The sequence below is a fragment of the Strix uralensis genome, chromosome Z (assembly GCF_047716275.1).
Source record: "Strix uralensis isolate ZFMK-TIS-50842 chromosome Z, bStrUra1, whole genome shotgun sequence".
NCBI classification, from domain to species: Eukaryota; Metazoa; Chordata; class Aves; order Strigiformes; family Strigidae; genus Strix; species Strix uralensis.
The window spans coordinates 45,731,689-45,758,674 of record NC_134012.1 but is presented as its reverse complement, the minus strand read 5'-3'; the positions used below and the strand labels follow the sequence as shown (position 1 = coordinate 45,758,674).

The window sequence follows — 26,986 nt, the reverse complement described above, 5'->3', positions numbered from 1 at the left end:
AGAGAAAGTACCATAGAGGAAGGGACTGTAAAACTTTCCACTTTGGCAATGAGGGAAGGCAGTACAGCTTGGCAGAGCCCTTTACGATAAAATCATTCTTGAGAGAGACACAACCTGCATAAACTCAAATGTTCTAACCATGGTGTCGGTCATTACAGGAAAGTGGCATTTAAGAGAAGTTTAGTAACAAATAAAGTTTAGAAAAATCCCTGCAACTGTGCCAGACAAAAAGTAAAACCAGATTTCATGAAGTTGTAAGATCAAATACACTTACAGATACATTGACATTATTTCTGGAGATTTAGAATGGGTACCTGAACGCAGATGTAAATGTGAATGAAGTGGATTTTATCCTCTGTGTCATTTTGACTAATGGTATAACATAACAACAGTGCTAATGCTCCAGAATAATTACCTGTTTTTCTTTCTTTATATTTTCTAGTTGTCTGATTATCTTCATGTGCTTGTTTTTCATTTGCTGCATATCTTTTACAATCTGTAGAGAATGAAGGAAATTATCAACTCAGAGCACTAGCAACTCCAGTTATAATGAAGCATCAAACTATTTTAGGTACATTTCTCAATGACAGATACAATACAGTGAAGAGTTTGATCTTGAAAAGAGAAAAATAGCCAACAAGACTGCAGGCCAAAGCTTTCAGGCTTCAACAACTAGAAAATATGTTATTGAATAAAAATCTCTATGACTTGAAATTGATTTTCTTTGCTGGTCCTAGTATTGCATCTTACCTCTTCCTTTTTACTGTAGTGTTCTGAATTGAGTAGGGAAGTCATTACAACTATTCTAAAGTTCTTGAAAAGGAAATACAACATTGTGAAGCTTATTACTAAGAAAAAAAGTAAAAAAAAAAAAGGTAGGCAGTAAAGAAGATTGTATTTTTGTATTTAAGAGTTAGATAACACAAAATGATTACAGAATACATTTGATTTTATTTTATATTCCATTAAAATAATTTGAAAACCAGCAAAATTGATATAACTTTAAGGCATTTTTCATTACTCATAAGAATAGATGTTTTAAAGGACTGGCAAAGTGACATTTTTCCTGCTTGAAAATGAGTCATTTAAGCTTAAAATTGTATCAGGATCCTTATGACTCCATTTTATTCATTTTGTTTCTAATCCAATTCATAATAGTCACAAAAGGAAAATTCCACTATCTCATCTCAACTTCTGCTGTCCACTTTTGACATACTTGCCTGGGAGATGCAATCCCAAATTACACAACACTGATACTTGTGCATCTTAAATGAGACTAAGAGATACTGCTGGATGAATTACAGCAAAAATAAACATGATTATATGTTAATTATGAAAATCTAGAGCTTTTCCAGACATTTCCTTGGTTTCAGTTTTTCACTTAATATGATGCAGATTCTGCTGACAGTGAGCAGCTTAGCCAAAATAAAACTGAAAAAACCCCCCCTCTTTCTTTTTTTTTGTGGTGGCCTATGCATTATTTTTAAAAGAGTTGTGGTTGCTAGCATTGACCTATGACAACAGATTATACCTTTGTGAGCATTTACAAGCAGTTAATCTGGGAGTGAAAAATCTTTACCATCTGACACTGTCACAGTTCAAATGATATAAAAGCGGCAAAGCAGCAATATGGTATTGAAATATACCATCATATTTACTCTCCACCAAAACCACTATTGTAGAAGTAGAGGAATTTTAAAGAGACATGATTAAAAGGTTAAGACACAAGAAAAGCTTCTTCTAGAATAAGGCTGAAAAGACCCAGATGAGTTTATCTCTCTTATCACCCATAGATTTTTGAGTTGTCTTAATTAGATTGCTTCAGGCATTTGAACTTGTATCTTACAGCTAGCTCAGGAGTCTGTAGCCTGTACCACAGAAGTCACCATAGAACTTTTCTGAAGCATAATAAAAGAACAAGAGTACAAGAGCATATTTAATAAAATAAATAAACCAATAAACCAGGAGATATATATACACACACACATAGACACAGATATTGCATAATTTAAAATAAAATGGCTGAGCAGAAAATCCAAAATTACGTTAGTTACTGGTACCAGAAATATTGCAATAACAACAAAACCTCACACTGCAAGTCAACAGCCACTTCCATCAAACAGGAAACATCATGAGAAATATACAGGAAGGTAAGGTTTTTCTCCATGTACAGTTACAATGGAGTTCTTTATCTTTAGACACCTAACTGGAAGAGGTAAATTCAAGCAACATAATATCTGCTCTTAAGATGACATTTCCATTTTAATGTTTGTATTTTTATGTCAATATTCAAAATTTAAGTGTAGGCTTCTAAATGCAAAGAAGAAACCTATTGTGAATTGAATTCATATGATGAAAATAATTATCACAATTTGTTTAGTGTATCCTACGAAAAGAGACAATTCAATTAGCAATTTTTTGTATTGTAAATTATTCATTCATGCTGGGGCTTTTACTTGGGGTGGAAGGTGTGTTTGTTGGGGTTTTTTTTACCTTGATGATATATAATGTAGCTAACTTGTATGGAATATATGGCACTTCTTCTTTAGTTGTACATTCCTCCAGCTCAGTTGCTTTGTGGCCAGCATCAGAACAAACTCCAGATGTCTTCACATGATCTACTGTATAACAAAAATTACTTTATCAACTTGAAGTATAGACCTAAAATACACAGCATCTCCAGATATTTTATTAGAGACATGAAGTACATTTTTTAAAACATCTTTTTTCTGATAATAAAGAAAATGGACCTTTGGGAGAAATTTAGTAACTTTGACTAGCCAGCTGTGATCTATGTACACCATCACACATAATTATGTGGTTTGACAATTACTAGTCCATGACTACTCTGATGTTAATTACTTACATATATTTATGTCATTAAAACTAAAAATGAAATTTAGATTAAAAAAAATTCATGCAGAAATATGCTGCATCTAAAGAAAACTAGGTTTTATTATGGCTAACAAGAGGGAACTTTAAAGCCTCCTTCAAACTACCTTTTACTGTGATATAAAATTTTAAAATTTGTTTTTATCTTCTTTTTTTTTTTGATTGAAAACTTATCATTACTTCCCTCCCCCCCAATAAGATCTCTCTGGCTTAACACAGTAGATGATTTCCTGTTGCAAAATTATTTTGGGTATTATAACCCTTGACTAAATATCATAATTAACTAACAGATGTATAAGATCAGAAGAGACTGATCTGATTACTCAGAAAGGTAACATGTATAAATCTAAGCTATACAACTTCATTCAGAAATCCAAACTACACAACTTCATTCAATCAGAGCTCACATAAAGGAAAAAAAAACCCAAAGCCCTTCCCATTTATGTAATGTATTATGTGCTCCAGAAAGCAAGAACAATATTTGCTATATAAATATACCTTTTTCTAGAGCTCTGTTTTCACTCCATCCAAACAGGGAATTCAGAAATGACCACTTGTTTATATTCATTCCAAGTTTATGCAGCCATGAGTTTCCCTCTCCATCTGTTAACAAAGTTTAGGTGCTAAAATCAGGTGAAAATCATTGCAATTCTCTGAATTCTCGATTTGTTAATTAATTTGATTAATTCTGTTGGGACCAAAAGGAGTTTTAAATTAGTAAAAGTGATACAAATGAACAAGAGATTGGGAAATCACTGAGAGAGCTACAAGCATAAGAAGGATGTAGTACTTGTTTGAGACTTGAATGGTTCCACCTGATACTGAAGATAGAGAAATATTGAATACAAAGGCTGTACTCCAGACTTGTTTCTCATCTTCTGTCAAAATCTTTTCCAAATGTAATTTTGAAAAATTAAAAAACAAACTGTCTTTTTCCCAATATCTTTGAAAATAAGTGTGTGTGTGTCTGTAGGGGTGAGGGTGGATTGCATTGTTAGATGAGATATATCTGACCCAGGTTTATTAATGAGCACTCTGGATGCGTACAACACTCCTACTGAGAGAAAACCAAGTCACAACAGCTGATGTGAGTAACTTCTTCAAGTGTTCTGATGTGAAAGGGAGAACAGTGTCTGAAAGAAATCTGTCTCTTTGAATTGGTCAAAATAATTATCAGAAATTAAGAGTTTTTGTCTAATGGTGAAATCCAAATGTATAGTTACCTTTCCTGAGATCCTGAAGTAATATTAATTTACTTTCATGGTGCAGTGATTTTCTACAACCAAATATCTGTCTCTTCACATTGCTTTTATTGGACATACTGTACAGAACGTACTGTTTTAAAGTAGTCAATCCAGCTACTAGATGGAATCACCAGATCCTATTCCTATACAGTCATAAAAGTCTTGTTCATCAAAAGCCAGTTTTGCTGATTTAGAAAATACATAACTAAATAAATGTGTTGAGAAGAGTCCCCTTACCTCGTTATTCTTCTTTTGGAATTTATTATTTTCTTCACTATACATTGCATCAATATCTCTCTCTCAGTTTTTGTTCTGTGAATTATGTCAGTGAAGGATGCATATTAAATTATATCTAGAATAGCTACTTCTTAAAGGACTTAACCTCTCACATCAATGTCCTTTTGGTTCATGTTTGTCTTGCTTCCCACCACCTTGGAGATTATTTGAAGCCATAGCTGTTCTTGAGAAAGCCCCTCACTTCACATAATCCTACTTTAGGCAAAATCAGCCACTAGAGCATCAATGCTTGCCGGTCGAGTGTAGTGTCTCCCTTTCTGTTTAGGATAAAGATTAGTCTTAAACCCTTAATGGAAAACAGACATACAGATACTGTTTCCTTTTAGATAAAATGCATTACCATATTACTTGCTGAAATGGCTGCAAAGTTCCCCTTCAGTCTATAGCAGTCCATTGGGAAAAACTATATTTTTAACTCCTACAAGTTAATTCATGAATGCTAAAAATCAGTTTATATGTGTTCTCTTTAGGTTAGCATCTCATAGAGCATGTATCTCCCCAAACTACTGAGTATACCTTTTCACACCACTCTTGTGAGTGAATGCACACAGAACTCTGTGGTATGGCAGGGATGAGACATCTATAGCAGTTCTTTCCCTTTCTTTTCAATGCCATCAGTCAGACTGGCTCTCAAAAGGCATTCAAAACACCACAGTATCTTGCAGTTTAATCCCTTTAAAATGTAAGCTTCCTCAAACCAGATGTCTGTCCTTTCTTACTTTACAAGTAGAATCAAAGCATATGGCACAGACTAGGTAGCCACATTGGTGTTTCTGAATAACTGCAACTGTATTTTTTGTCAGTTTTTAGAGAGTCTGGTAGGTTGCACACCTTGTTTTAGAAGTTACAGATACAGAACACACCATAAATTTAGTCCTGTTCTACTGGCTTTGGTTTTAATGTGTATAAAGCCATTAGGCATCTCCTGTACATGAGGAGCTTGAGGACCACTTCCGTTACCTATATGTTGAATTATGACAGGAAGTCTCCCACTTAGCCCATACTCACATTCATCCATATTCAAACTATAGCAGCACTGATGATGCAATATGGACTCTAATGCTTATGCAGTTCTGCTTCTGTGAAACTACAATATGGTAATGGGGTACCAATCTGCCCTTTTGTGGAAAACAACGAAGTACACTTTCATTCTGAACACCTGAGGCACAAAGTACTGCTTACGTTCTTCAGGTGTTTCTTCAGTCATAACACTTTTAATCACACATGAAGGATGCTCTTGTATCTCTTCTGAATAATCAATAACGCTGCCTGGTAGAGCAACAGATGAATGAATGGTGGCTTGCAGTTTAGTTTCAGGATCAATTCTTATGGAATCTTCAGGCACTTGAGAGCCTGGAGGGACAACTGTTCGCAACCATGCTTCTGGAAAAACAAACAAAGTAATTTTTAATAAAATACTAGGAGGAAGTATTCTGTTGAGAGGTTTGAGAACAGATATCATGAAACAAGACCAGATTTGTTAGATCACACCCCAAAATGAATTTAAGATAAAAATAGTACACACTGTCAGCCAATTTAGAAGTAAACCTGGTTGAGTTTCTTAGAAATTTGTCAGAAAAAACCCATAGTTTTGGGTCTTTTCTTTCTGTCTCATTTGAAATCTAACATGATTTGGTGATTTAATCTTGGTTTGACTTTCAGATTTAGCTGAATTGGCAAACACATCAAGGCCCATGAAATAAAGTTTTCAAAATTCACCATCTACCCTGAATAAAACCTGCCAAGTCTCATGTAGCTTCCACCCAAAAGCACATCTCAAACATGTTACTCCATGTGTAACTCTTGGTCAGCTTTTTTCTCTGGATCTCTTTAAGATGTCTGCTCTCCTGTAATGATAAGTTTTCACTGTATCCCCACAAAAACTTTTTCTTTTTGATGAATTTCAAATAAACAAATAAACCCAAAGATCTATTAGTGGAAAGTATTCTTTTTTTTTTTTTTTTTTGCTTTGCCAGCCTCATAACTTCCATAGAAAAAGATACTGCTTTTCCAGTTCTTCATGCTGCATGGAACAGCTAGACATAAACTCCCATGTGAGGAAGAAAATAAATACTTGATTCTGAACCTGAAATACAAAAGATAGGTTTTTCAGGAAGCAACCAGAACACAAACACAAGAATTAAAATCTAGGTGGCTATAAGTTCAGCAACTGAACTTATGTCATTACAGAGTTTCCAGCTATCTGGCTATGGGTCTCACCATTAGTACTTGCTCACTGCCTGTCACCATCGCACTAAAAAGCCTAAAGTCTTTAAATACTTGGCTTATGCACACTGAGAAAGCCTTAAAATTACACTTCCAGGAGTAACAGAGGTCTTCAAGAATTATGATGTTGGCGAAGTAATTACTGAAAGTAACCTGGACTGCTTGAAGTTGCATATATCTAATGAATCTGACAGAACGTTTTGATATTCCAGATTGAGAAATGCAGCTTGAGCAGGGATTGTGCTTTCTAAGGATAAAGGATCCTCACCTGGACCTTCTTCTTAGCTCAAATGGATAATAATCTTCATGGCAAAGCTCAATACTGTGTTATTTCATAATGCTCTCTTTAAACTATTCCTGAGTTCCTTTCCCATATAAAAAAAATCATAAGGAATTAAATTACCTTTTTTCTTGCCTGATTGCTTTTCTTTTCAGAGTGGAATCTATTGGAGGTGCTACAGAACACTGAAATACAGCACACCAGAGCAGTTGTTAAAAATATCACTCACTACTCCATCTTGCAAAGATATTCTCAGATTGCCATTTTACCCTCATACCTCAGTGTATCCTGTAATGACGACAGCTCTCCATTTTATGCAGAGGTGTAGCTTAAACTCAGATTCAACCATAGCCTGCACAGCAGGCTCCAATGCCAACAGACTTTATTTTTAATGTTTTAGCACGGTAAATAAGTAGTTATTCCTCTCTTTGTATTTTCTTACTTCGTTAAGCATAAGTGGAAGAAATTAAGACCTTTTTGAGACATGAAAACAGTCTATCACTGTTGACCAAAATTCCTAGGAAGAAAACTTTTGTCTCTCAGGGCTTCATTACAAGATTTTATCACTTCCCCTGGACAGACTAAGTTCAGCAGTGAATTTCTTGTCCCTCTGATATTTTCTCTCCTTAATTACCTTTGTATTTCTAGAGAATCATATAGGATTTTCATCAATAACATAAAAGAAACATCAGTTGCTGTTAGAAGTTGTTTTTTTTTTTTTTTTTCCTGGTGATTTTGGGTCACCAAAACCTCAAGATAATTGTATAATGTTTCAGTTTAATACATTTAATAGCAATAATTGCACTATAACAAAGAGCAAGCTGGTTTCACTAATCCTTCCCTCCCACCATTATCACAGTTGGGAACTTTTATTATATTTCCCCAATCAATTTGCTCAGTAGCACTATTCAAAGAAACAGCACAAAACTATGTTCCTTCTGTTGTGGTTCAACCCCAGCTGGCAGCTAATTCCCACCCAGCCACTTGCTCACTCCCCGCTGGTGGGATGGGTGAGAGAACTGGAAGGGTAAAAGTTAGAAATCTCATGGGTTGAGATAAAGACAGTTTAATAGGTAAAGCAAAGCTCTACATGCAAGCAAAACAAAATAAGGAATTAATTCACTACTTCCCATTGGCAGGTAAATGTTTAGCCATTTCCGGAAAAGCAGGGCTTCATCACTTGTAATGGAAAGACAAATGCCATAATTCCAAAAGCTCCTGCTTCTGCCTTTCTCTGAGCTTTTATTGCTGTGCATGATGTTATATGGCATGGGATATCCCCTTGGTCAGTTGAGGTCAGCTGTCCCAGCTCTGTCCATTCCCAACTGCTTGTGACCCTCCAGCCTACCTGCTGGTGGGGTAGTGTGAGAAATAGAGAAGGCCTTGACACTGTGTAAGAACTGCTTAGTGATAACTAAAACATTGTGTGTTATCAATAGTGTTTTGGTCACAAATCCATAGTACCATACAGGCTGCTATGAAGAAAATTAACTGTCCCAGCCAAAATCAGTACAGCTTCCAAGTAGCCTGAAATGTAAGTGATATTAGGCTGGGAGTTGAGTGAAAACTTATTGAAGCTGGAAGGATAACAATGGTTTTCATCCAAGTTAACTCTAATAAGCACTTAAATTTATCTATGCAATAAGAAAGTTGAAGCATAAAAACTATGTCCAGAAAACAAATTTACATAAACTTGAGTGCTGAGTAGGAAGGTTTGATGAAGGATACATGCAAATACACTGTTGTTTGAGGATACGCGTTATGAAAGAGAGACTGAGAAATACTCTCACTCACACAAGAAGCATTGTCGGAAGAGTGAAGGAAGCACCAGAGAAATATTTATAAAAGCTTTAAATTAAGATTAAAGATGAGAGCAGCTTTTGAGTATGGCATTTACTAGTAAGAGGCTCGTATCTGCAAAGATAAAGCGTTCACATGATGATTCTGCTGTGATTGAGATACAAAAAAGGATTTTTCACACTCCTTTTTAATAAATAAGATTACACTATAAAGTACCTTAATCTATCATCAGTTTCAGCTCTGTACCTCAGTTAACAGTGATTTAAAAGGAAGGGACTAAACCTAATAAGCTTCGATGGTCTTTCATTCATGCAGTCAGGTTACTACCTCTTTTGACTGAGGCTGAAGGTCCTTCCTTTATAGCCAGGTTAACCGGCCTGCAATCTAACAGAAGTAATTCCCAGAAAATCCTGTGATCAAAATTCTTTCTAAATTAAAGTACTTTCACCATTCAAGAAGGTATCTAGTACAATTTCTTCAGATTGTAAGATCTTCATTAGATAAGTATTTTCCTTTGTACTCGGATGGAACCTCACCATATAAAATAAACACAAAACCACATAGTTTTACTGACAGTGGTCTCTACTCCAATCTTTCTTTTGTAAATTGGGGACTCCACTAAAGACTTCTGGAAAGAAATATCTATGGCTGATCTTGCAGAGCAGGACTTTTGATAGTGGATGCTTCTAATAAGCAGTGAGAAAATACCTGCTTCATCTGTATAGTAAGAGTTCAGACAGTAATCCATAATAAAATATTAGAAGAGTTTGGAGTTTTACTGAACCTGCTGTTATTTCTTTATAATATTTTAGACACAGCATAACTAGCTTTGGGGTTTGGAGTGGGGCATTGGATCATTCTACAACACTACATTTTACCACCCCTTCCTTCCTGAGATATTATCTATTTCTGCCTAGCATTATTTAAGATGTAAAAGGAAAGACATGTAATTTCAGAAATGAAGGCAAACAGATTCCTTGGGGTGCAACCTAAATAGATTTGTTTTCTATTAAAAAGGTTTAATAGAATCCCCCATGACAGGAGGGTTGGACTAGATGCTGTTCACAGGTGCCTTCCACCCCAAACTATTCTATGATTCTATGATTAATTTTCATGTCACCCTCACTTCCAAAAGTGGATCTCAATATGTTATTTCTTTTCAGTTTTAACTCCCTGATCAGACTGTTTCCATGTCCAAGACTATTTCTTAAATTTAGAGAACTATCATTTTTACATAGAAATTTTAATTTTCATGTTAAATTTTAGTTCCTCTGTCAACACAGGAACTTTCTTCATGTCTTCCATCCATGGAAATTTAGCACACAGCACTTTTGTCACTCATTCTCTCAAGTGTCAGCTGGTTGTTGTCCTGTGTGTACATACAATTGCTAAATATTTGATGAGAAACACAAAATATTCTCACATTCATAATCCTCATACTGAAGTGTAAACATGTGCCTCTGCAGTCTGCATGGAAAACATGATCAATCATCCTCAATGCAAATCATCAATGTGTAACCATCTATCACAGGAAGAAAAGTGAACAATTGTCTGCGGCTGCATCTCTACTGGACTGGTTAGGGGAAATAGTTGGCACACTATGCTGAGAAACGTATCTGCTTGGTTGAGATGAAACCTTAATTTATACTTTAAAACTGATGCCTGAGAAGTGCACAGCGTTTTGGGGTTTTTTTTTAATTAAAAATCATAATTTAAAATAGGAACAGTCAGTCTCCTGGTTTATAGCATGCTTGGTTTATAGCTAGGCCATGCCCTGATGATATTTTATGCTTAAGAATTAACAATGTTCTTCACATGCAGTTGTAGCTGAAAATGGCTGATCCCCTCTCATGTTACTTCTGTGCTGCTTCATGCCAACTCCAATAAAATTCACTGCTCTAACATCCAGAGGTTTCCATCACAAATTCTGAGGTTTGTCTCGTAGGTTTATCACATCCCACATCTCACCGTTTAGCTACTTCTTTACTATAGTGATTTCTATTTTATGCTTTGCCCAAACATAAACTGCCTTGTGACAGAGGGGTATTTTCTTTTTATAGAAGTGGCCAGTAGCAATTCTGAAAGATGGACAGAAAGAGAAGTATCTTCATAATACTGCTTAAAACAGGCAAACATGATGGATGAGGACCACTTATTTTGGGGGATGTAACTCCAAAGTCTCACAGCTTTTATCTTTTCCCAGTGTCAGAGAACGTTTTCCCTAAAAAAATAAAGACATCAAGGCATGCCACCATGGAAACACACAATTCTATCATTATTAAAATATTATTATTATATTGTATTCTAAAGACACATTTTCATCTTGCTGTATAAGTATTTGCATATTAGAATCTGCATTTTTAAGTGATCAAAACAAAGTAAAGCATAAAAAATGTCATTGCACTGCACTCTCAATTTCCTCTTTTCTCATAATTAATCCTTCCTGAAAACAGATGAGAGAAAAGACAAAGCAGATGTGCCATGTTGTGTGTCATTACATAAATCGAATGTTTCAGAGAATCTCAGAGCAAAGGCAACTGGTCTGGTACTTGTTTTATTTGCAGTCATGAAATATTCCTTATGTTTTGCATCCTTGTTAGTAACTTAGTTGAAAGATATAAATGCTGCTATTGTAGTTACAGGAATATTCTACCAAAAGGAAAAGACAAGTTATGACAAGCAAGAGCAAGTTGTCCCTGACTGCTCTTGTTGGAGTAAAGGAATGGTATTTTTAATACAGAATTACAGGTAACAGTACAGTTTTTCTACAGAATTTTAATTTCATATTGACTAATAATCAGCTTTTTTTTTTTTTTTTTTTTTTTTTTTTTTTTTTTTTTTGTCAGGAGAAACCATCCAGCAGTACTCAGTTATTGGAGATAATACAGATTTAAACCTCAAAACTGTGTGTCCTGCAGAACTGCCAAGATAATAGTAATCAGTCCAAATAAAACACAAAAGAAAAATTGTAGTACTTTCATTGTATCAAAAGTACATACTGGATAATGCATACATGCACATGAATCCTGTATATTGTAAATCTACTTTTTTCATTATAGGATCAAAATCTTCAAGATAACATTGACTAATATTCTGAACAGGTGACCTTCACGTGTTGTGTCTCTTCCATCAACCACTTCCTTTTGTGAGACAGAAGAGGAAAAAAGATGGGAAAAAAAATGGGAGATGGAAACCTGTTTTTGCAGTATTGGGAATGTTTTCAATCCAGTTGCTGTCCAAAGGCAGTGTAACATAAATTTAGAGTTAATTTTCTCTGACTGTATCTAATAGTTTGCAGCTATGGTCTGAGGGAAAACAGAAAAAGCTATGTGAAGGGCATAATTTCCATCCAGAAGAGACTGATATCTGTTAAGACTAATTATTTAATAATTTTTTCCCTTTACTATAAATATCTAAACTATGAATTTAATATAAATTGGTCATGAAGTCCAGATACAATAATTAATATGATTTTATTTGCCCACATTAGCACCTTTTGAGAAAATTGCCATTACCATGTGAGAGACTCAAATGTCAACTGACTCTCAAAACTTGCTTGTGTCTGTGCAAACCTCAAGGACAAGATGCGGCCTTTGGATTAGTCTAAGGATGTTAGTCTATGTTTATCAGTGGCTCCATCGTGTAGCCATTTGTGACTCTGTTGTGCAAGCCAGATACCATGCGTGCATTGCTAATCAGCTGATAAGAGGTGAGCATTTCTGCCACAGAAGCCAGATGCAGCGAAAACCTGTGGGACCAGGTTTTTTAAAACGAGGTGAGGGGAGACCTCATCGCCCTCTACAACTACCTGAAAGGAGGTTGCAGGGAGCTGGGGATGAGTCTCTTTAACCAAGTAACAAGCGATAGGACAAGAGGGAATGGCCTCAAGTTGCGCCAGGGAAGGTTTAGACTGGATATTAGGAAGCATTTCTTTACAGAACAGGTTGTTAGGCATTGGAATGGGCTGCCCAGGGAGGTGGTGGAGTCCCCATCCCTGGAGGTGTTTAAGAGTTGGATTGACGTAGCGTTTAGGGATATGGTGTAGTTGGGAACTGTCAGTGTTAGGTTAATGGTTGGACTGGATGATCTTCAAGGTCTTTTCCAACCTAGATGATTCTGTGTTTCTGAGATTCTGTGACCAGAGAAAAAAAAACTAAAGGTGGGCAGATATGCTAATCAGCTGATATGATGAACTTAAAATGCAACAGAAAACTTTGCACTGTGTGCACCCACCACCGAAGAACTGAAGACTGAGGACCAATGGGACACTGCTGGATCCATGGTGGTGACTATTCTTGTGACTCTATTCCACATGGTTGCTTGATTTCTGTCTGTTCCTTTCATTCTGTCCTATCACTACCTCTCTTCACTTTTAATAATAAAAAACTGTTTTAGGTGTACGCATTTGACCTCGTTTGTGTCTTAATCTCGCTCTTGGGATCATATCGAAACCTTCCCCAACATTGGATCAGAACATACCATCAACTTAAATATTTATGAGCGGATCTTTATTTATATCATCTGTTTCCTTTCAGGAAATTTTTTCCTTTCTAGTCAGGAAAAATGACAAAAATTCTCATTCTCTGCGGGTGAGATATTTCCATTGCCTATTGAGTTGTACAATATATTTACCGAGTTCAAGAAAATCAGAGGTGGATGGTAATCTGGTCTTTACATTTAACTCCAGGTTTATCGGTGAGTTTATTGAATGGAAAAGGGGTAGGATGAGATCACCAGTTCTCATATAATTACAGGCACGTCAGAGCAATCTCCTCAAAATGCTGCTATGCTCAGATTCTCAATAGCAATGGACATTTCACAGAATCAGACCTTGAGAAATGGGAGCTTCATGCCCAGAAATGCTGCATGCCAACTTTATCACTGAAACAAGCTTTGATTTAAAAGCATAGAGGCTTTGGTGTTGGATAGTGTATATAAAGCTAGGGAGGTCTGCAGTTTCCTTGAGGTAAGAGTAGCAATTTGAGGTAACATGCACACAGGTAGTCCCCATGTAGTTACATTTTTTGTATTTTTAATGATCACAAGCAGTACATAAAAAGCACTAGCAAGTCACCATGTGGCATGGTTGCCCCATAATACAAACATCTGAGCAGCAGTTGTGCGAACCTGCCTCAGGCCTACGCACGTCTTGCATTGTTGCAACTAGCTTCAGAAAATTTCATAGATAGACCTATACTGCATTGTAGTAAGGAAATTGGCTCATGGACAAGTAGCACAGCATGGAAAGTTTTAGCATGAGAAGTAATGCAGAAAGGGGTGCCATGGGGCTGAGCTTTCCTATGTGTGTGCTAAACCACTGAAGCATAACCCGATATTCAATTTCCTAATCTGCAGTGGAATGAGAACGTAACTGCTTGCCTTAACTTTTTGAGTAATGTACATTTTGGAGTAGATATCTCTTTGGTGCTGATAACAATTTCTGTTGTAGGTCCACTCTGAACTCTGTTATGTGTTTAATGTCCCAGTATCCCAAGATTCTAATTTTGATAAACTGACACTCTCCTTGTACATTTTCTGGTGAAAATTTTGTCAGAAGTGTCAGTCCTAATTTCACAGGGTTTTTCCTGATTTCATTCTGGATCAGATAGCAGAAGTAATCAGAATAACATGAATCACTGTTCCAGCAGGCTAATGTGATTGTATCTAGATGAGAGAAAACCCACAAGTGAAGCAGTAGTAAAATATCTTTCTTTGGTCCCTGATTTTGGATCATCAGGAGGTTTTACTTAAATTTCCTAAAGAATTAAAAGTTTAGCAGTCAATACCCTGAGTAACTTCAGTTTTCACTGAGTTCAGTAGGAGCTGAACTAATGTAGTTGTCTCTTGGCATCTCATCTCTGAGATTCTTATGCAGATGACCTTGCTGAATCCTGTAAAGTTTATAGGCAATTATTTCTTGAGTTTGGAAATTTGCTAACCACAAAGCAAAGAGGAATGTATTTTGAATTACTTCTACTGAATGAAATATCAGTTTGAGACCTAAAAAAATCTCTTGTGTCTCCCTCTTCTCATCTTTGGAAGAGAGAAAGAAAAGTGATGCAAGGGTTTTCCTTACTAGTATGTATTTAAGTTTAGTTTCATGGAGTTACAAAATGGCAAAGCCTCATGAAAATTTCTCTGTTCTCATTTTTGAAACAGTAGTATGGCTTGGTAACAGAGGTATGACATCTTCCTCTTTAAACTATTCTGAACCTTGTAGATCAGTCACTTTTCTACAGCTGGAGTCACTGAATTGTTAGGTCTCAAACTAACCTTGGGGGAAGGTGGAGCCATGTGTTTAACAGGTGTGTTATTTATGGTTTTACTGCAATGTTATTACTGATGTTCACATAGGTGGCAAGTACATTCATGTTCTGTCCCAGAACAACCCAGGGACCCTTCTAGGTTGACTAGTTGCAGCAAGTTGAGCATTTAGTCACTGAAACAGATACTATTTCATACAGTGTAAATTTTCCACTCAGGCGGCATGGTGACTGCTAACACACAATTGTCTGACCATAATACACAAAGGTTTAGTTGGCACATGAAAACAATTGGGCCACGGACTACTGTAGTATATCCTAAAGCCCTGGACAGAAAGACAAGTTACCCCGTTAGTCATCCAATCTCAAAGACACTTGATCTATCACTACGCCAATGTGCCAGTCAGTGTCATTCTAAGGTCACGGCTGAAACTAGATAATGGTATGACACAGCTAGAGTATACTTTTTAAACTGCACTTTCCTTTTCCCTCTCACCCACAGATTGAAATATAAAAAGAGGATGGTTAAGAATTTGCTTGGACCCCTGGATTTAAACTAGGACAGAATAAATGAGCTGCATAAAAAAGCCAGACTGGTATCAGTAATGTTCCAAAAGTCAGATATGTGCTGTTGGTTCAGCCACACTACCTCTAGTCTAAGAGACAAGAGACCTCAAATCCACAGTTCCATTTTTGTGGCCTATCAAAAGTTTTCAATTCAGTCTAAGATGGTGCTCCCAGTTCCACATGTGTTATACCTGCAATTAGAGCAAACAGGCACTACAGTTTAGCTGCTGAAAGGCATGATTCAGACCATCAGCCAAGTGGGACAGCTTGACATCTTCTTCTCAGGCTGCACTTCAATGGGTTATATTTTATTGCTTAAAAAGTTTGGTGGATAATTAGTAAAACCCCACACCTCCATTATAGTGGTGCCATATGCCTTTTAATAGATTTCTAAACATTTGGTGTGTGCAAATGCTTGCAAATAGAAAAGGCTAATGTTACCTGTTTTGCTTTGGCTTTTAGCAGCAGGAGAAACAGAATTCTTCTTCTTCTTCCAGAACCAGGATTGTGATGACAGAGGAACACTTTCTTCAGAATAGGAATACTGGTCTAAGTAAAAGTGCAAAAAACCCCCCAAAACAGGAACAGAAAAAAACCCCACCAAATCACATATTCTGAAAAAATAATGCTTATTCCAGCAGTTAGTCGAGCTTTTTATTAAAAACGTAAAACAGAAAATATATTTAGTTAATATAAATACTACAGATAGCAATGCATCTAAGCCAATTTAGGAAAGATCATCAGGCACACTTATTTATCATGTTATAGTAAAAGCAGAAGGTCACACTCTCTAGTATTTAAAGTAGATTATTTAAAGAAAATCTCCATAGAGACAGAATAAAATCAGTTATTATATTCTGGTAGAGCATGGTCATGTTCTGCACATGGTCAAGAAAAAATTAGTGTTGTAACTCACACAGAGCTTTTATATCTTTGGTCCAGTTTTAATATAATGTCTCAGTATTCAGTTCACAGTTTGGGGCAAAGTATTGTCAGCTATCAGCATTAATTAATTTAGTGCCTTTCAAATGAAAAAAATCACTCTAGAAATCCTTAGGATATTAGGGATTAAGAGTCATCTCACAGATGTACAGGGTTGCTCCTCTGGAGATTCCCTGCACAGAAAATTCTAATGAATTTTGGTACTTTAATGCTAACTGAAATACCAATGTTGTATGCTAAGTGTCATATAAGATACAGGGAAACAGCTAAAACAGTCCTGTGCTCTCAAATCAGAGTGAGCTTTCCTTGGCTTCTGGTTACACTTAGAGCCAATCCAGACCAGCTCAGATAATGGGGCTCTGGAAGTCTCTGTAAATCATCAGACATAATTCATTCAAATTGTAAGTTTTGCAAGTGTGTTATAGGGCTGGGAACTGCTGGGACACAAGGAACAGCTTATTCTACCGAGAGGTGCTCCAGACATCAAAGAAAGGTTTCTGTAAAAGGGTGGAGAAATAAACCAGGTTTGTATGATATCTTTCCTTACTCTCCAAATGCAGTATTTAAACCAATAATGCACACAGTTAAATATTCATGCACCTCACTAAATGAGTATGATAAACCCCACACAGATTAATTTATCTATGCAATAAGCATGGCAGAATCTCTATACAAGGCTATGGCAGAAAAAGAAAGTGGAAAAGCAAGAATATCTTTATGTCTGTTTCTTGTTAATAGTATTTAACAGTCTGTGTGTCATTGCATGACTGTGTGTTTATTGTATGCAGGAACACTGCTATTTTAACCAAAATGGCAAAATAGTGGAGTGACTTTTAGCATTCCAGCAATTTCTCAAAACTCGCCAGGGCAGGAATTTATTGAAATCTGTGATTTGTGAGGAGCAGTTGGGACAAACTAACTTAGTGCTTGGTCTGGGCCCCACCCCTAATTTTACCGACTCATTTTTAGGGACCTAGCAATATCTCAAAAAAGGTTGTCTGCAATGACAGAAGAATATATATAATATATAAAACCAATGTTCTTTTAATAATTCTGTACATAGGGGCCGAGAGTAAGCTTTTTTATTGCTCCTTGTTACAGGACCGTTCTATCGATGCACAGACTCTCTGATATTCAGTATTATCCATAATGCAATTGCACACACTACACTTCCTATTAAAAGCATCAGTGGACTGAATGGAGCCTGTTCTACCCTCTGTGCTCTGATGCTAGACAAGGGCAGTGAGACAAAGGACTTTCAGGGTTTGGTGGGAGCGTCTTTAAAGTGTGGTTCAATAGAAGAGCCATAGTGAAAGAGAAGACTGCTTCTTTGACTTGGGCAGATGTACAGAGTGTTTCCCCCTTTATAATGTGGAAAATGAAGTCTGAAACTTGATGTGGATAAAGAATAACTGTTCTCTCAATGACCTGAACAAATGGGCGCTGTTAGCCAAGACCACATTGTTGCTTACAAAAAACTGGAAATTTTAATTTTTATTGCTGCTGCTGATCACTCATACAGGCACTCAAGACAGAATGTAGTTGCAATATCCACTATAGCTGGGTGGTTGGAAATGGGCCTTTGGGGCCCCTTCTCTTGTTTCTGGATGGAACAGTATCTGCCTCTCCTATTTACCTAGTCTTAGTAGTCTAGGTTTTAGTAGTCTGGTTCTTCCTTCTCACTGAGCACTCATCACATTGATATCAACTTGTTCTATAATATTTAATCCTGCATTTATAGAAATTATTGCTGTTATACAAATTCTGCCTTTGTACTGTTAATATGAAGATTAATTCTCTGAGGAGGATATCTTCTACAATTCGATCTCATCCCCTGAAAGTAGAGGTATGTTTACATTGTCACATTTTTCCAGATGAAAATGGATTATGCAAACTTCTTAGTCATTCTCGTCAAACCACATTTCTTCCTCTGAAGTTCTTAGGTTACACTGCCTTAAGCAACAGCCTTGCCCAATGGCATTGCCTAACAGAGTTGACAATCAACTTGTTCTTAACTTCTGGTGTGAGAGAAGGTTACAGTTAGTCAGTTGACTACCCCTTTTAAGATAAAAAATCCTTAATTATGCTTATATAGTGCATTGGCATGAACCAGAGCATATACAGAAGCTATCTATTCATAAATTGCCGATATGGAACAAAACTTTGACGTCAACAGTTAATATTAGAGCTTGTTATCACAGACAGCAAGGCTTTCTCTTGCTGTATTTTGCCAATGTTTTCGCTATTTTCCTCTTGAAAACAGAAGGCACATATTTCATATTATAAGCTGCAGGTATACTGGAGCAAAGACAAGAATTCAGATTTAATTCCTTGGAAAATGATGTGCATTTGTATGTTTATTTATAGACATAGTTATTCCATTCATATTGGTTAGACTTGATATTCCATGGTATTCCCAATCTTTGCTCATTCATTTGTCCACTGTCTGAGAATACAAACAGATCACAATGTCCCACTAATGGAGTGTTATTCATCTCTCAATCAGCCATGGCAATCTTCCTTTAATTTTAATCTTTAGTAATGCATTTAAATTTTAACCATAATGCTTGAGAAGTATATTTGACATCCGAGAAAAAATTACTTCTATTAATATGTGTGGGAAGTTCAAATGCGTTCATTAATATTAGGTAAGAGCAGACGGTTCCCTCATATTTATGGACAAGGATCTGCAAGTTGCATAGAAAAAGCCACAAATCTTCCTCATCTTTTTCTCACACAGCTTTTCAGCAGCCTGCTCCCTAAGGTGGGGAAAGGCAAACTGTCCTGCTTTTATTATAGGCTTTGTATAATTGTTCATTTGTTCTTTAATTACACACCCTTGAAAAATACTCAGAATCTGGCCTTCTGCTTTCACTTATATAAACCCCTAAACACATATGCAATAAAAGTCTCAAGCTAAAAATGACTGTAGATGCTGAATATTTTAATTTTTGAGGCCCAACCTTGGTTACCTGCTAGACTCCAAATATGGCCACCTCAGCCTGTGTATCAAAAAAAATGAAGTTTGAACACTCACAGTAGTATCTTGTAAGAGATCTTCTACATAAAAAAAAATATTTTAAGAGTACAGGTGCAATTTAAGAACAATTTTAAGATGTCACAGTTGGGATAGATGTTATCTCTGTGGAAAATTTAGTAGGAAACCCACAAAATTTGGCAATATAAAATTTTTGTCCTTTTGTTGTGGTATTATGTTCTGTCATTTGAGGCCTAATCCTTTGTTATTTGCCTTGCAAATGATTATTTTCAGCAAACAGGAGTTAAGATTTCAGGGAAGAAATAAGCAGCAGGGACAGGAGAATTTCAGCAAAGGTCTAAGCTTTCCAAAAAATATTCCTACATAAAATACATCATAGAAAAGAAAGTAGGACTACCTACTTAAGCCATTTTTTATTACTTATATAATATCTTGTTAAATGTCCTTTTAGTTAACACGGGTTTTGCTTAAATTAAATGTTGCTTAAAAACCCCTCCCTCCCCTTAAACTTAAGTTCATTGCTTCTTGTCCTACAACCAAATTGAAGACTTTTGAAGACTTCTGAACTTGTTCTTCTGAGAAAGAACTTAAAGTTTCTTACATTACTAGACCATCAAACCCACTTTTCAGTCTTTCACCAGAAGCCACTTTCATTAGCACTTTGATCATTCTCTTTCTTGTTCATTTTCTAACATTTTATTTCTTGAAATGACATGCCTAAAGGGAGACACAGTATGTAAACATGAGCACACATGGTCACTTGCTGTGGCTGAAATAATACTCAATATCATCTTGAGCTGTGAAAACTCAATCCTGTTTTTCTGAAAATTCACAAAATATTTGTAAATCCCAGGGCAGCTTTACTTAGAAGGCTTTAATTTATCACACTTTTCTAAACGTTTATGAAGACATGTACACAATTTTCCAACTAGTCACTAGTATTTACGTCTTCCTAGGTTAGCAAGACAGCTTTTGAAAAATGATTAGCTATATCCAAAATTATACTTATTCACTTGAGGATCTTTCTGCCATGTAAACAGCTTAGCTCTTTTAGTATGTCCTTCATACCAGTGGATTCTTTTTTTCCTCGACTTTTATTTACAGCTGAGAAGCTTAAAAATAGATAGTTATCCTCTTCACACTTTTCACTCAGCTAGTTTAATATAATAGTGGCCTGGCTCCACTTTTCCACACTCAGCAACTGTGTGCCATAATAAAACATACATGAACAATATTTTTTTTTTGCTAATTAAATATTATGTGCTAAAAAATTACCTTCATCCATTGTAATCGGTCTGTTTCTCAGGGTCAGTGTTTCTACAGAGGTGGGAGTTAACTTCTGGTATTTTCTGACAGCCTCCCACACTGTGTACATAAATATTTAATCTGTAAAAATGCAAGAGTTTCACTAGGCAACAAGATAACTGCAGAAAGTAAATTGGGAGATAGGGATCAGGTTTCTTCTCACTGTTTCCTGTGGCTAGCAGTGTCTGTTTTGCCAGTAGAACAAAACTTTCTAGATGAAACTCAAAGCTGTAGAAGACTTAACTATAGCTGAAAAAGATACAGGCTGATGTTATATACCTGAAAGAACAACTACTTGCTATATTAGAAAGGTTTCATTATAATATTTTACAATTGTCCACACTTCCTCGTTTCAGCTGAAAGAATGTGAAATATGATACTCGTTACACTTCCAGTAGTGGTGAAACTGGTAAAGATATAAGAGGCTTTTTATGCAATTTCAGCCCTAAATTCACATAAACAGAGTTACCAAATTCTTCAAGATGGAACTGTTACTACATTAGAGCAATGTTTGCCCTGCTTTGGAGGATTGCTTCATGGAAGTGTGTTGCTCTCTCCGTTTGCTAATTAAAGGTAAAAAGCCACATTTATCATTGCCAATACCATTATGCTGAGACTGCCCTCAGCTAATGAGACAGGCAGGTTGTTTTGAACAGTAGGTCAAATATTCTGTTCTCTTCGAGGAACTCCAGGCACACAACTTGTGATATATTCCTATATTACTATGAATAACACAGCAGCAGGAACTGGGAGAAGCAAGTACTACTCAGCAATTGCAAAAGCAAATACAGAATAAACTGTTCACAGGCTGGTGTGATCCAGTTTATGCAGGCGAGACCAGTGGCTCAGGATTTTTCCTTCACTGCTGTTATTCTGCACCCCACCCTTATGTTACAAAGGATTAAAAACAGGAGCAAGCCATTAGATTGTGGTCCAAAAGGAAGGCTTTTGGTATCACTAACTCAACAAGCAGTTTCACTGTGTGTTTGTAGGAAGCAGCTTCACTGGCAATCTTCTTCCAAATAATCCACAACTAATGAATTTGTATGACTAGTTTCTCTAGTGTTCTATTTTGAATATGTGATATTTTTAATATCTTCACTGGGCTGTGAAGAATATAACATGATATGGGACCTAGATAAGAGGTTTCTCTGAAAGAGCACTTTCTTTATTTAAAAATAACTTTTTTGTGATTTTCTTTTTATGAAAAACAAAAATACAAAGGTGTGGTTTTGGTTTTTTTCCCCCCTCTTTTTCCTCTTTCTACAGAGGGAAAAAAAGAAAGAATGGAAAAGGAGAAAAAACAAGAGAAAAACAACCATCTGAACAACTGAGGGTATTTGATTTTAAAAAATTGCAACCTCATAAAAATAAAACTATTTTTGACAGATTATGTTTCCAAGGTTTTTTTTTACAGGAATAAAATGATATCTGACATAGAATTAGGACTACAGCTACTTCTAAAAAGAGGAAACTGGCAAAGAAGAAAAAGACTTGGCTCCAAGTTATATTTAACTATGGTACTTTATGTTTCTACTTCTGTTTTTTAATACACTGCAATGTTTTTTGCTTTACTTAATATTTTAAGGGGTGTGAGGTAGCCCTAGTCCTGAACTAGAACCTGACTGGGCTAGCTATTAAACAAACACAGCAAAACAGATTGGCTGTGCTACAGGATCACTCCTTTCAGTACTTTTGTTCTGGCTGGTGTTCTTAGTAGGCTTATGTTAGGAAGAATCTTTACCTGACAAACCTGCTTTACATTTTTGCTTAAAACACCCTTCAAAAAAATCCCTTTAGTAGTTAATTACACTATATGTCTTTTTCTTAAACCACCATTGTCTTGTGTCTTACTATTCCATTCTTGCCTCTGGTATTTTGGTATCAATAAAATTTCATGCATAAATATGAGAAAGTAAATTTATAGGGCTGGGAATCTCATGTTCCTCTTTGTATATTCCCAATAACTTTTATTTTCTTGAAAACCTTGTAGCAGCTTCAGGGATAAATAATTTAGTGTAGTATAGAATTGGGCCACATTTGAAATATCACATCTGCACCTTTTCCCTTTGAGGAAACTCAGATGTAAATCAGGCTCTGAGTTATGTACCTTTAGGCAGTCCTATAATGGGACAAATTATAACAAATACAAACATGCCTTGAAGTTTCTTCTCTGATATAGAAACAAGCTTAAACCCTTTAAAATTTCTCATGAATAACTATGACTTGCACCATGTCATCCATTGTGCTCTATGTGGTGGTATTTCTTCCCAAGCAGCAACAGCCTTGAAGCAATCCAGTCTAGAGTAAAACAAAACCACAGAAACAGGAGTTTTCTGGGTTTTTAGCTGGAAACACAACAAACAATGCTGTTCAACATCTGAATACAGAAGTCTGTAACCAATCTCTTGGATACAAGTTCCTTTGCTGAAAGTCGACAAGTTTATATTTAAATTGAGGAGAAAACACATAAAATGGAGGAGGCCAGAAAAAGTATATATTCAGATGGAGTGCTGCAGTTTAGATTGTTCTCTATCTGTACCTTGTTTTTGTGAAGGTTTGAGAGAAAAGCACGTGAAGAGCTTCATTTTGTTTGAGGTGAAGTCATTCTAATGTTCCATAGCAGGAAATCACTTTTGCAGTCACTGACTATGAATTAGTTCTGTCTGTTCTGCACAGAAATTTCACTCCTAATTTTGGCAGGTAAACTACTCAGTGAAATAGTAACATGCAAGCTGTCTTGGAAAACTTTTCCTAACCACAACAATCCCCCATTAATAATAGGAACAGTTAGGGTCAGGTATTACAAGAGAAAAAGGAATGTCTAGTTTCCTCAAATTTTTCTGACTCTTCTTATCACACCCTGAATGTAGACTATGACCAAACATAATTTATTATTATGTTATTCCTTATTCTGTGTGGTAGTGGGAGCCAAGCCAGGGCTATGCCACTCTGAACAGGTCTCAGCTTGACTGAAGTGATTCTGAAGCTTCAGAATATGATACTCGCTTCTCATTGTAACTAGGGAGTAAGATATGCTTTATTGTTTTAATCTGGATGTTTACTGTCAATAGAATCACTCACTGGTATTCATTTCAACATACAGAAACAACCAAAACAGCACCGTTTGCTAAGGAGATATTTGGAAATGTTTAATACATTTATTTTCTTTAAAGGAAAAAGAGAACCCAGAAATGGCAGTAGGTGTAAAGTTACTTTGGAGAATCAAATCAATTTCAGAACAGCTAATAAGCTTTAACACCTGATAGATAAATTATCCTACACATTGCAACACCACAGGTAGTTCCTCTGCTCATTAGCATTTTGCTAGTTAGTGGTGTCTCATTTCTTTGAAGTTACAATGACATAATTTTGCAACAGGGTTCAGTCTCTTTTGAGATACAGAGGCTGCTTATCCTGCTTCTTGGTCTCACTGGAAGACACTGCCCAGTTCCACTCCAAGGATCAGTTGTGACATGCCACCAGCTCTCCTGTTCTGTTTTTTTTTTGTTGTTTTCACAAGACTTTTCTCCATTAACAGCACTGAGCTTTCCACAGCAGTCATACATTGTTCAGTTTTTTAAAGTAAAGCTCTGTCATTTGTGTTTCCTTCTCTTGTATGACACTCTCTGATTAGCATTATAGACTGTACAGGACAGAAAAAAGCTTATGTGTTCCCACTTCTTTGTCTTGTCCCTTTAGTACTTCCCAATGCATGGGTACTGAGTTATACATTCCCCAGTGATTTACTATTTTTGTCACAACTTCATCATCATGCAGGTCTATTTAGCTCTACTGCGATATGGAGGAGGATTTGTGTAATCAGGGTTTCCAAGGTTTTTTTTCTTGGAGGGTTCCTAGAAGGTCCATATTTTCCTTATATAAATTACTTTGGCACACAATCATAGCAGAGTCAGGGCATATGCCTGGAAGGCAGTCTGACAAGTTGAAAAAGCTTTCAGAAGTGTTTCTCAATCTGCACCCCTAAAATGAATTCCCAGTTCCATTAAAATGAGTGACAAAACTTACACTCATTTAAGCTGATTGGGACTTCTAGTTCCTAAAAATCTTGACATGACTTCACACACAGCTATTCTGCCTGTTCCTAGTACAGCATGGGCTATTTTTATTTCTTCATGTAAGGGGCAGTTCACTAACATTTTGTGTCTTCTGGATAGCTAATCTTGGTTCACCATGAGATTCAGAAAATCCCTTTATACTTCTAGAAATATCTGGAGCTACAGAAAGGTATTTACTGCAACTAAGTGAAGTGTAGGTATTAGAGCTAATTATACAAGCAGGTGTATGTTTGATTAAACCATGGAAGTTCTGTTGCCAGAGGATCAATGCCAATTCAGTATTTCATGAGGCACTAACAAAATATTGGCTAACCCATAATGAAAGACAGAGGTGAATGATAAATATTTTGTGCAGTGCAAAAACAAATACAAGTAATCCCAGTTAGAAAATTCCTCAAAAATATTTATTAACTATTTTGAATCAGAATCAAGGCACAAATGGATACTTTCCTTATTTGCAAGCTTGCAAAGAGGTCCGTAGCTGAAACATGATCTGGATGGGAAATAACACATTAATGAATATAAAACCTTTAACAGAGAACCCATAAGAGGTATTACACAGTTTTGATTATGTGTCTCATGAATTCCTTCTTTGTTTTTTTTTTTTTTTTTTCTTTAAGAATGAAACTAAAAAGTTCTGTGTCCAGATTTGAAGCTCTATGCCACCCAGCCCTTGGTATAGGATCACAGGGATACCCATGATCACAAGCTGACTCCAGATGGACCTATCATGCATATTAGGGGCAAATGAATAGATAGCATAGATAATTTCACTGACATTGAAATCTAATCTTTTGTAATGTCAAAGGAAGAGATGAAGGTATGAGAAGGCACTGTACAGTATGTGGAGTATGCAGAAAAGATATTTTTCTCAGTAATGTAACTGAGACATGCTGCCTAAAACAGGAATTTGTACAGGAATTGATGTAAATCAAGATGGTAAAGATGTGTTAGTGGAAGAAGTACTGGCTTTGCTCTGGAATGTCTTGCCCTTCGGTGGGACTGCTCTAACTCATACAGCTGTGACATTACATGCTCTTAGACCTATATCACCTATATCACTGTCTCTATTACTTGAAATCTGAGTACAGCTGGTTATCCTGCAGGTCCTGGCTGTCTAAGGAAATAGAGTAATGTGTTTCTCCTCAGTTTTGTAGGATGTGGATAAAAGCTACTGAAGATAAATGAAGTCACAATGTGCAAAAGATGAGAGAGACAGATTCAAGGTGGCTCTGGTTTGCTATCAGCTGGCTCAAAATGGTTGACTGTCCTGGTTAGAAATAAACAAGCAGAGCTCTGTTTTATGACTTAATGTCAGACTTAGTACACTTAGGAACTCCTGCAGGATAATGCTATTTCATAACAATGCAATTCATTAGCATTAATTTCCACTTAATGTTTATCTCATAGGTAATCTGAAGGTCACTTGTAAAATGGGGTTCTTTGGCTGAGTGTGGGTACAACGGTCCTCTCCCACATACCCCCAAACTTAAGTTTCTTTAAGGCATCCCAGGCAGAACAAACACAGAGCTACCGTAGAGAGGGCATCAGCCTTAAAATAAGTGTAAGGGCTGCTGATCTTTCTCCCAACCTCCAATAAAACTCCTGACTTATTTTGCTGTTGTCTTGTGTAGGGCAAATTGCTTGGGGAAATTCCATCTGCCCACTCAAGCTGTTATCACAAGCCTCAAGAGAAATATTTGGCAAGGCCAAATCTGGCAGTTTACTGAAAGGGACTATTTTTCTTTTATATTTTTACTGAATATTTCCATTTCTCTGAGGAGCACCTGTATTCCACACTATGTTGACCGTTGTATCAGAATAGTGTTACTAGCAGTATCTGAGAGATGTCACATTGTATAAAAGAAAAATCTTTATTTTTGTCTCATTTATACTAAGACAATAGCTGCATGATTTGCCACTTCTGAATAAACAATACCAGGTCAATAATAAACAATACACAAACTGTTCCAACTTTATGAAACAAATGATGGAGTTACAGCTGAAAACTTAACAATAAACACTAAAGCTCCCTCCAATTAAATTGCATCTTTTAAATGTAAGCATTTTGTACAATAAAGCTCTGTAGCTCA

At 36.3% G+C, this 26,986-nt stretch overlaps 1 protein-coding gene across 6 annotated transcripts in view; it reads right to left on the bottom strand.

The window, feature by feature from the left end:
- Positions 1–20,855, bottom strand: part of LOC141937655 (uncharacterized) — a 45,322-nt gene extending 24,467 nt beyond the window's left edge. For 3 of the 6 annotated variants that reach the window (XM_074855667.1, XM_074855666.1, XM_074855668.1), the window contains exons 1-6: positions 20,785–20,855; positions 16,011–16,097; positions 5,616–5,816; positions 3,391–3,495; positions 2,494–2,621; positions 416–496 (exon numbers count right to left, since the gene is read on the bottom strand). In XM_074855667.1, coding sequence (XP_074711768.1) covers positions 416–496; positions 2,494–2,621; positions 3,391–3,495; positions 5,616–5,816; positions 16,011–16,097; positions 20,785–20,794 — 612 coding nt within the window. In that variant the 5' untranslated portion in view covers positions 20,795–20,855. The remainder of the gene's footprint in view (positions 1–415; positions 497–2,493; positions 2,622–3,390; positions 3,496–5,615; positions 5,817–16,010; positions 16,098–20,784) is intronic. The other 3 variants (XM_074855670.1, XM_074855672.1, XM_074855671.1) reach the window with 3 other exon arrangements.
- Positions 20,856–26,986: the final 6,131 nt, after the last annotated feature.